Raw genomic sequence first — 11,603 nt, 5'->3', positions numbered from 1 at the left:
AGAGCGCTCTGGAGCAGGTTTTCATCAAGGATGTCTCTGTACATTGCTGCATTCATCTTTCCCTCCATCCTGACTAGTCTCCCAGTTCCTGCCACTGAAAAACATCCCCACAGGATGATGCTGCCACCACCATGCTTCACTGTAGGGATGGTATTGGCCAAGTGATGAGCGGTGCCTGGTTTCCTCCAGACATGACGCTTGGCATTCAGGCCAAAGAGTTCAATCTTTGTTTCATCAGACCAGAGAATTTAGTTTCTTCTGGTCTGAGAGTCCTTCAGGTGCCTTTTAGTAAACTCCAGGTGGGCTGTCATGTTCCTTTTACTGAGGAGTGGCTTCCGTCTGGCCACTCTACCATACAGGCCTGCTTGGTGGAGTGCTGCAGAGATGGTTGTCCTTCTGGAAGGTTCTCCTCTCTTCACAGAACAACGCTGGAGCTCTATCAGAGTGACCATCGGGTTCTTGGTCACCTGACTATGGCCCTTCCCCCCCGGTCGCTCAGTTTGGCCAGTCGGCCAACTCTAGGAAGAGTCCTGGTGGTTTCAAACTTCTTCCATTTACGGATGATGGAGGCCACTGTGCTCATTGGGACCTTCAATGCTGCAGACATTTTTCTGTACCCTTCCCCAGATCTGTGCCTCGATACAATCCTGTCTCGGAGGTCTACAGACAATTCTTTGGACTTCATGGTTTGGTTTGTGCTCTGACATGCACTGTCAACTGTGGGACCTTATATAGACGGTGTGTGTCTTTCCAAATCATGTCCAATCAACTGAATTTACCACAGGTGGACTCCAATCAAGTTGCAGAAACATCTCAAGGATGATCAGTGGAAACAAGATGCACCTGAGCTCAATTTTGAGTGTCATGGCAAAGGCTGTGAATACTTATATACATGTGATTATTAATTTTTAAATTTTTAATTGATTTGCAAAAAATTCAAAAAAACATTTTTTACGTTATCATTATGGGGTATTGTGTGTAGAATTTTGAGGGAAAAAATGAATTTAATCCATTTTGGTATAAGGCTGTAACATAACAAAATGTGAAAAAGTGAAGCGCTGTGAATACTTTCCGGATGCACTGTATGTCACATGTAGTACAGAGTAAGTGTGTAATGTCTGTGTCTTCATTGTGAGTTTATGTAAATTGTTGGCATGCCTAAGTAAGCGATATAGTGAGGCTGAATTGTTGGACACCTTATATGTGTGTGAGTGAATGCTGTGAGAGGAAGTCTGGGCTATCTGTAAATACACAGAGACACTTAAGAAACAATGGCACACAAGGGCTTTCAAAGATGTTAAAGACTCTTGTGTGAAAGAGGCTTGTTCTGATTTACACTGGTATGAAATGAAGGATATGAAAGACAAAAAATCTGCACTGTTAATTTGTTTATTTTTATAATGCACAATTTCCTATTACGGCCTATGACAACATCCATAAGGCAAAAGGCTGGTGTACACTTTGGATGGGTCCCCAGTCCTTCCTGTATCTTCATCTGTATGTGGTACAGAGGTAGGACCAAAATTTGTATGAGTCACTCCTTTAATTGGAAATAAAGGTGAGATGCATTGCTATTTAATGCTCACCTATGGCACTGGTCTCCTATAAAATATGGGCCTTGAACATGTACTCAGAGAAAGTACATTTTTCCATTGAAACCTTAACAAAAAATGTTTTTACCATGACAGACCCATGTCTGCAAATTGTCACATGTATCTGATATACACAAACATATGTAAGATTTAGTCATTTATATATTGTTAACTTCACAGTACAAAGACACACAATGTTGTTGCTTCACCTGTTTTCCTGTAGGTAAAACGAAATGCTCATTTGAAGCACGGTGGAAAATGACCTCTCCTTTGAGACATGATAGCATCTCTTCATCTTAGAAATATCCCCAAAGTCATTGTCATAGTGATATCTGCAATAACCTTCTCTCATACTTGTGCTTCCTCCAGCACAACCTCCACTGCCACACACACAAACATGCCTCTCACAATCATCATCTGACCCAGTCACCTGCTGGGTTTTTTTGTGTTTTTTTTTTTAACACACCTCAGTATAAACACAGAGAACTTACAACAATAAGTGTGTTGGCTTTCTGAATATAGTTTTCACGGACTGACTGTCCTTTCACTGCATACTGAAACTCTGCCTTTTGACCAGGTAAAGACAGATTTGTCCAGACCTTTTATGCCTCTTAAAATACTCTTATGTTGATCCATAATCTGCTAATACTGCACCTCTCTGAACAGCCATTTAAAACAGAAAATTGCTGATTGCTTTTGCCTATAAGTGGAAACATTCATTTGAGCTGTTGTTGCTTGTGAATATGATGTTTAATAACATGTGGTGTTAAAGTTCCCGTATTATTTTCTATTACTACAGCAGAGCATGCAAGACGATCACCTCATGCCAGGCAGCTTGATCTGCAGCAAAACTTAGAGAGCTGAAAAGTCAAAAGTTGTATAATTTTGAAGTGTTGTATGACTCGCAATCAATAAATTGTGACAATGACTCACTGAACAGGAAACTCATTCACCTTCTTTATTGAGCAGGGATTTCATATCGGAGTCGTGACGTCTCTTTAGGTCGTACCTTCTTTAAGAGCAGCGCTGAGATGGTGACTAACACCTCCTTCAATTGTATACGTCATTGACGGAGCTAAAAATAGACTGTCGGGGAATGTGCCTGGAATTCTGGACAACGGTGTGTGTGTGTGTGTGTGTGTGTGTGTGTGTGTGTGTGTGTGTGTGTGTGTGTGTGTGTGTGTGTGTGTGTGTGTGTGTGTGTGTGTGTGTGTGTGTGTGTGTGTTTTGCATCATTGTGCACCTGCTGAGGATTTCGATTCATGACTCAGATGCATTTGTTCCAGTTTCTTCTGTGACTTTGTTCACTGGTTTGTCATTTTGTTTCTGTGACTGGTGCTCCAGGACATCCCACTGAGCCAGGCTTTGCGCGCTGTGTTACTTTTTGGGGAAGTGACTGCGTCATTAATATTAATGTCTTCTAAAATGTGTACAAATGTGAAGATTATCGTAAATATTTGGTAAACTATTTATTTGACAGAGACCAAATTCTATGGAGCTGTCCCTTAATATTTTTCCAGTGACATTGTTTTTGCCATCACCTATGAGAAACAACCCTCTCTTCCTATGGTAACATGTCCCAGTTAATACCCAATCCGTCCGTCCGTCCGTCCATCCATCCATCCATCCATCCATCTATCTATCTATCTATCTATCTATCTATCTATCTATCTATCTATCTATCTATCTATCTATCTATCTATCTATCTATCTATCTATCTATCTATCTATCTATCTATCTATCTATCTATCTATCTATCTATCTATCTACCTATCTACCTATCTACCTATCTATCTATCGATCTGCTTGTCTTTCTGCCAACTATGTCTTTCATCCATTCGTTCATTCATGAATGTCATTCTCTGCTAGTCGTCCCAACCTTTCTGCCTGGTTATTTATATTCGCCACTGAATCATATGTTGTCATGGATAGGACGCATGCGCAGTATGCAGCGTGAAAATCTGAATCATCCATGGAAAGAGAGCGAGGGAGCGAGAGAGGTGACTGTAGAGTGATGGGACCCGGCTGAGGGAAGAGCAGCGAGTGATTACTCTCCAAGCTGGTAATGACAGGTAAATTGCGATTTAAATTTTTTTTTTATTATTATTAGTTGTAAACACTGTGTATCGATAATGTTACAGCAGCAGAGTTGGATTGTGGCTTTTGGAAATAGCATAACGGGAATTCATATTTCCTGCGGTGACTCATTCAGTGGTGTCATCCGTGCACAAGAGCCCATCATCTTGCACATCTGGAAGCAGCTTCCATTTGGAGAATAATGTCGAACAAATGCTTTCTTGAAATTGAGTGCTGTCTACAAATTCGACTATGTCTTCATTTATGAGCGTTCCAGGCATTGGTCCTAATCCAATCAAATAAAACTTTAAAACGTATAACTGTATCTGCAGAGGTCATTTATTTTTCAAACTTACTCCTTTTTTGGATGATTAAAATCGAATTTACTCAAACTTCTTTGACGCAAAGTCCGCGTTTCTAAGTTGAAGTGAAAAACGTGTTGTGTGTCTGTTTGCGTCTCACGGGGGGGTTGGGAGGAGGAATGGATGAGGTCTGTTTTCAGACTGGCGTCACAGATTACGTCTGTGTGTTTTCCTGCTGGGCTTGAGGGACTGGATGGGAATAATGGCGTTTAGCACCACGGCCAGCTCAAGCTTCAGCGGTTCATGTTGGGGTTACAACACGATGTGGACATTCACAGCTCGATTTTAATCTTATCAATGTCTTCAGATTGTATTTCTCATAAGCTATCTGTTTTTCGTCAAGACAGGCAGACATTTAGTTTAATTGGCAGGCTTATTTTAGTTGTCTCGCGTGTTGTGGACAAAGTGTCAATAACAGGACTGATTGAAAATCAGAATCATATTTGTCAGTTGTTAAACTCATCTGACCACTGTCACAGTTTTATTTTTAATTTATTATTCTAGTTTATCCACAGCATTCCAGTTTTGATGTTTAGTCAATTAGATGACATTGTTGCCGGTTTTGTATGTTTCTGTATGCTTGACTGTTGTCAAACACCTATATGGTCAAGGACACTGATTACATTTTACAAGAACTGAAGTTAATTGTCCCAAATGTTGCTCCTCTGCATTAACATTGAGGATGAAAAATGTCCATTTTCCTATAAAATACATATTGTAGTTACACATTCAGGCAAGGGTGTGAATTGAAAGAAATTAGACCATCATGCAGTCACTATGACTTGTAAAGGAACTGCAGCTCAAAATCAAGAATCTCATGTTTTGATTGTATTTGTCTGGATGATGGATATTTTCTTGCATATTTGCAGATGTTGGTACAGCATGATTTTGCCGCATCTGGACAGACACAGTTGTGCATGAGAGTCCTCAGCAGATACAAATTAGGCATGATTTGATTAACACGGGGCGCCAGGGAACAGTGTGCCTCATCGTAATGCTGTATTTCACTCATCGCACTCTTGCTCTGTGGCCCTGGCATCTCCCATATACTCTGTGTACAACGATGTTCAGATAACAAAGATAGTGGTAGATTGGAGTGTCTCTCCTCCCACAGCAGACACATAACTGTGGAAAAACAATCACCTAACTGGTTTACCAGAAAGTGCAACCAGGTGCAAGCCTGATAGAAGAGGTGTGTGGATATTGCTACTTTACTTAACATTGCATCATCCATTAGAGCTGCTTGATTTACATACTTCTCCTGATGAAGCAGAACACCTATTTTTAAGCCACTTGTTGTGTTTCAAGTGCAGTTCTTTTGCCCTGTGTGTCATAAAAGCACACAGCATTGCCTTGGAACCATAATACACTCTGAACTAACGCATTGCTGGGATTTGCATCGTGACTTCTTTTTTTGAAATGTCTGTGAGCATTTACAAGATACAGTACCAACAGTGGGATCAATATTTCACCACCACTTTAGCTCCCCAGTCTGACTTTATTGTGGTGCAGCAGAGACAGCAGTTAAGATTTAGTGCAAACTGATAAAAAAAAACTTCAAACATGGCTTGTTCGTTCAGAGGCACTGAGCTGTGTATTGCCTTTGGAGACCAAACCATGAGGGAACTAATGTGTGTGAAATGGCATTTCCCAGAGCAGGTGCTGTTTTGTCTTTTTATGACATTTTTTTTATGATGATATAATAGGTATCTACTTATATAGTGACAAAACAAAAGTATGGGAAACACGTCATTACCAAACAGAACCTACCACATAAAATTTTGATATAAACATCTGTATTATGAGGTATATTCCTTTATCTGTTGTTATCTTTGTTCTGAGTTTAAAATTTACAATACTATACGTTATCTGTCTGTTAAACCAAAGAAGTATTTCTTTAATTTACAAAGCTTGCAAACTCCAACTCACTAAATATATTGCTTTGTTTGCAATGCGCAGCACAAAAAAAAAAAAAGATTTTATGTTTCATCATGAAGCATATTATGAAAAGGAGGTCATTCTGTACATGTCAGCACTCTGTATTCAGCTGAAAAAAATATTGAATCTAAAAAGTCATATGTCACGCCTTATTTCATAAAAACAGACAAGGAGAACGCATCATTAATCTCAATGCACTGAGGCATCTATGCCTTCGGTACACTGTTACATCATTTTGTGGCAGTGTGTGTGAGGGTACATGCTTGTGTGTATGAATGTACTGCATGTGTGTTTGTGTGTGTGTGTGTACATGTTTATGCATGGGGAACAGCTAGAGAGAATTTGTCCTCAAACTGTGTGGGTGTGTTGTTTTGAATGAGATGTGCAGTTATGCATTCATGCATGTGTGTGTTCACAGGTAGACAGATGTGAAGGATGACTTCTTGCTCAGAGATCTGTGGGTCAGATTATGGCGAGCAAGCTCAAGCCGGCGGAAACTACCAGAAGTATGGAGTCCGCTCCTACCTACACCAGGTGAGAGTGCAGACACACGCACATAAAGAAGTGCAGGATATTATCCTACAAATATCCATGATTCTCATTTCACAAAAGTCATAAGCCTGATCAAATAATTACTAGATCTTCATGTCTTGTGGGCGATTTTTTTTTCTGTATTTAAATTGTAAAAAAAAAGATATCTTTTGAATCCCTTGTTCAGTTTTATGAGGAGTGCACAGCTTCTATCTGGGAACGTGATGAAGATTTTCAGATTCAGAGATCGCCTAGCAGGTGGAGCTCTTTACTTTGGAAGGTAAGCTTTTTCAAACAAAACAACGTTGCTGTCATTTAAATAATCGTATGCGGATGAAGCACCTCGCATTAAGCTCTGACTTCTGTCTCTCCAGGTCTGTCTCGCGTTCGGCACTCTGATCTTGTTTGCGGGCCTCATTGTTGTTCTGGTGGGTTATGCAACTCCAGTTAGGATTGAAGCATTTGGTGAAGATGATCTCCTCTTTGTTGACAGGTAAAAGAACAGTGCAACACACTAACGGGAAGTAATCAATGTAATATCTTAAATTAATTATTCATTAATTATTTTAAACCGTCCTCCTCGTAGGTCATGTACTGTTGTTGTTTTATGAAAATGGGGAAGTATGAGAATGTGTTGATTCTATAAAGGGGGCTAAAAACACCCATACATATCATTTTTGGAGTAAATGGAAACAGATATTTTGTTGTTTGGTATGAGGATGTGTTTATTATTCTTACAAAGCTACACTATACATTTAACTTTAACAGTTGTAATCTGGACTTTATTTGCATTAATTGAGACAGTAAAACAGTATTCTATATTATAAATACTGTATAGATGTAACCAGTATAAATCACACACTGAATTAGAGCTGCTGTTTTCAAATAAACTTGAACAAATATTGTGTGACAAATAAAAAATAAAAAAAAGAACCAAAAAAAGAAAAACAAATCCTATTTAATTATGTGTTTGTTGAACAACAGGACATCTGAAAATGCGAGTAAAAAATTGGGAAAAACAACACATTTTGTATCAGATGACTAAATGAATTAATGTTTCATTGTCTTGCTTTTGAACAGCCACGCTGTCAGTTTCAACCGTGCACTGGACGTTTGTAAGCTGACAGGTGCTGTGCTGTTCTGTGTGGGAGGAACCTCCATGGCTGTGGGTCTCCTGCTGTCTGCCTTTGCCAAAAGCTACTCCAAAGAAGAAAAGTATCTGCAGCGGAAGTTTAAGGAGAGGCTGGCAGATCTGCACGCAACAGTTGGTAATGTTGCATTCTCTACTTTCCCGCTATGACAAATAATGAAGTAAAGTTCAAATATTAAGTGTTTAAGCTGTAAATAGAGAGTGACAGGTTCTTGATTAGTATTATTTTGTACTCATTATGTCGCAGGTTCCCCAATAATGAGAGCACCAACTCCCGGAGAGGGAACGGTGCCAGTCACACTGTCCAAAGTCCAGAACATCCAGCCAGTGACCCCAAAGTCAGAGACCTGATTGATGTCCAGATGGAAGCATAAAGTGAAGTGTGTATGAGGATTGATTGGTGTGCAGACTTTGTGTGTGAGTGTGTGTGTGTGTGTGTGTGTGTGTGTGTGTGTGTGTGTGTGTCTATCTATGTGTGAAGTTTCTCTTTTTAAAGGTCAGCTTACATGACTGATAGCATTGGTTCCTCATCTTAATTTGCTTTGTTTGATATTAAAACTTGATTTGAAAGGAGTTAATATAGATGAACAAAGTTTGTGTTGTCATGAAACTCACAAGCACACAGGCAGTCTCACCCCGAAAAAACAAACCACGGTAACAAATAGTCAAACACAGCCAGTGAACAACGGCATCATAGTTTCCACAGAGCTTTTTTCTGTCAAGAAGATTAACATGTTGTAAAAGAGGATGTCACTGCTGGAGAGCTGTGGTGTTATTGGTGACTGGCCCCTATTCGCAGAAATTATCAAAAGTAGCACTGAACACAACAGTCATAATCTTCTGCCCAGTGAACATCAGAGCACGAGTGTTTCTGTGTAAAGAATATGTACTTTTTAAGCATGTACATATGTTCTGTTCAACTGTTCATCCAAAGACGACAATGACATCTGCGAATCACAATATGAATAGTAGTTCAGTAGCGTTTTACAGTTTACATGTGACAATGACCCTAAAGTCTTAACAGATAGGCTTCTAGAGGTGTCAGGACAGATTAGACACAAACACAGATCCAAACAGACCTTCGGGCAGATTTCCCACTGACATTATCTTCTGTCTTATTAGGCTTCCGATCTGGTTTCCTTCAGTAAATCTTCAGACAGGATCAATAGACGAGACCAGACAGACTGATGAAAGGTACATTGAACCAAACAGAACATGCAGAACAGTGTAGTCTGTCAGATTACTTTCTAGGTAGGACAGCTGAGGCATTCATAATACCTCCTATCTAATTTGTTACATTTTGACACTTAAGACTTCCTTCACCACATTCTCCCTTCATTTGCTTCCTTTTTCTCCCTTTGACAAATGCAAGCACGCAGACACACAAGTATCCATCACAGCATGCATATTTTGCAACATGTTGAATCCAAATGTCGTTAGCTGCCTGGCATGAGTTGGTGCTACTTGTGAAAATCAAAGACAGAACAAGGGCGCATCAAGAGAGACAAACAACGTGACAGGTTACATAACTGAGCGATGACGAGAGAACGCTCTCTTGCTCTCCAACGAGATATCAGCAGCATCATATTAGACAGTACTGATGCTGGTCTGTCATGATTCAAAGATTCTTTAGATACAATAACTGCCATCCTGCTCTCACATACAAAACTTAGATAGGATATGTTGCAGTTAGCCGAACACACGATGTGTAATATTATTGAACTTAGAAAATCATCAAAGCTTTTTTCACAGATTGTGTACTGTATTTGCACTGAAACAGATGTTACTTTAAGACGTTTTTTTGTTTTGTTTTTTTTACAGGTTTGGCATTCACACTTACTGTAACTGTAACTTACAAGCACAATAAGCTATTAATGGTCATGTTTTGCTGCTTTTTAAAACACTACATGTATTATAAAATCTTATGTTCGTTTTTGTTACTGTTTCTTTTGGTTTATCTTTTAGATTCATTGTGAAAAATTCAAGGTATACTGTAAAATGAAACATTTCTTTTTACTGTACTTGGTTAGAACAAAGTTAAGGTGGTAGTTACTGTCCAATTGCCATCAAGCTACGAGCCTCCTACTGTGCATCAACGCTGCAAGTCATTCCAAACTATGGCTCTTACACACATGGATGCAGCAACATTGCAGGATATTCACTGTAAAAAAAATGTTGAATTTGCTATGCTGGCTACATACAGTAGGTTCATGTAAGTTGACCTTTTGATATCATTCCCATTACCTCCACTCTTCTGTCTTTCTACTTTTACTTTAAAAAAATATGTGTCATTTTAACACAATTGCTATCAGATACAACACCAAATTATAGCTATTCTGTAACCATGAAAAATAATATACTAACAAATAAGAAATTTTCAGAGAACTTACTGAACCATTGAACAGCAAACCTGCACCACAGGACAAATAGCAAAGAAAACAAGTTATGGACAAACCCTCCAATGCCCCCTGAACTTTAGTAAGTGATCTAGATATGTGCTGATTTGTAATAATATGTTCCATGCTGCATTACAATCTCAAATCCACAATGGATATTTTTCTGCTCTGACTAACTTTAAATGTCTCCTGATGTAACTGTGGATTATCCCAGTAAATGAAAAAAAAAAGAAGAAGTATACTGTACTTATTGGAGACTGGAGTGGATAAAGAACTAATATATATATCAACGTCTATAAACAGTATGTCTATTTTTCAATGAACACAATAAAATTGACATATCCGCAGCTCAAAAATGTGTGAAAATTGTATGTATCTAAGTCACAACATACTCACTAAACAATCAAGTTGTAGTTTACATGCATTTCTGTCCAAACCCAAATAGATATTAAACTCACAGTGAGCTTGACCTTTGACGACCAAAATCTTATTGGACGTCTTAAAAAACGTCATTTGTGTCACATTGTCCATGACCTTTCACCTTTGATTACTAGAATCTGCACGTCATCCTTGTGTCCAAGTAAACATTTGTGTCAAAGTTGAAGGTCCCTCAAGGCGTTTGTGAGGTATCGTGCTCAAAAGAATGGGAACGGCGTGAGGTCACCTTCAAAAACTGAACAGTTCATTGCTGAGCAAATTTGAAAAGTCCATCCTGTCGTTCTTCAAAATATCACATTCATAACAGTGGGTCATTGTAAGGTGACATTGACCTTGGACCACCAAAATCTTAAGATAAAATAAGACTTTATTATCCCACAGTGGGAAAATTTAGTTAATTGTTGGTACAAAGTGAATGCCTTTGGCAAGTTAGAAAAAGTAACCTCAAGGTGCTCTTCAGATATTGCGGAACAGACAGATAAAGCGAATGTAAAGTCACAGTGATCTTAAACTTTGACTATTGACCACCAAACTCTAATCAGTTCATCCTTCAGGCCAAGTGAAGGATTATGCAGCATTTGAAGAAATACCATCCAGGCCTTCCTGAGCTATCACGTTCAAGTAAATGTGATGAAATGGGCCCCTGTGACCTTGCCTTTGATCTTTTCCCCCTAAAATCTATACCGTTCACCGTAGGTATCAAATAAATGTTTTTGCCAAGTTTAAAGAAATTCCCTGAAGGGGCTCTTGAGATATCCTGTCCAAGAGAACAGGGCAGACGGACAGACAACCTGTTTTTTAGTTGTCGGACAGGCCAAACGTTCATCTCTTTAATCCTCCCTGCTGTTTTATTTTAAACTCACTGCCTTGCTGTTTTGAATTAACCTAATAATTGATTTTTTTTTTTATATCCACTTAAATTCTTAAGAACCTATAGATGACTGGTTAGTTTCATATACTATATATATCTACTTTGACCAAGGTGATTTTATTCTTAAAGGTACGGTGTATTCCTTTAATGGTGAAGAACAGAGAAAGGATACATAATTATGTAATAATAATTTGTTATTTCAATAATTATAGGATTAAAGTAATTAAAGGAAGGCTACAAACTTTACA

The 11,603-nt window shown here is 38.8% G+C and overlaps 1 protein-coding gene across 1 annotated transcript; it reads left to right on the top strand.

The window, feature by feature from the left end:
* Positions 1 to 3,561: 3,561 nt before the first annotated feature.
* nrsn1 (neurensin 1) lies at positions 3,562 to 10,515 on the top strand. The gene is made up of 6 exons (XM_069693195.1): positions 3,562 to 3,665; positions 6,388 to 6,503; positions 6,688 to 6,780; positions 6,875 to 6,993; positions 7,581 to 7,768; positions 7,898 to 10,515. Exons 2-6 carry the CDS (start codon positions 6,405 to 6,407, stop codon positions 7,999 to 8,001), a joined length of 603 nt encoding a protein of 200 aa, XP_069549296.1. The 5' UTR covers positions 3,562 to 3,665; positions 6,388 to 6,404; the 3' UTR covers positions 8,002 to 10,515.
* The last annotated feature ends 1,088 nt before the right edge of the window (positions 10,516 to 11,603 follow it).

This window comes from Brachyistius frenatus, unplaced genomic scaffold (genome assembly GCF_029030835.1).
Source record: "Brachyistius frenatus isolate BFR_SWC_R1_liver_20210118 unplaced genomic scaffold, ASM2903083v1 Contig_14, whole genome shotgun sequence".
NCBI classification, from domain to species: Eukaryota; Metazoa; Chordata; class Actinopteri; family Embiotocidae; genus Brachyistius; species Brachyistius frenatus.
This window is presented reverse-complemented; position numbering and strand designations above follow the sequence as displayed.

Excerpts from the sequence above, each read along its gene's own strand:
- nrsn1 (XM_069693195.1), top strand. The coding sequence starts at position 6,405 with ATGACTTCTTGCTCAGAGATCTGTGGGTCAGATTATGGCGAGCAAGCT. Across the intron at positions 6,781-6,874 it reads GGAGCTCTTTACTTTGGAAG|GTCTGTCTCGCGTTCGGCAC; the intron begins GTAAGCTTTTTC and ends CTGTCTCTCCAG. Across the intron at positions 6,994-7,580 it reads GATCTCCTCTTTGTTGACAG|CCACGCTGTCAGTTTCAACC; the intron begins GTAAAAGAACAG and ends GCTTTTGAACAG.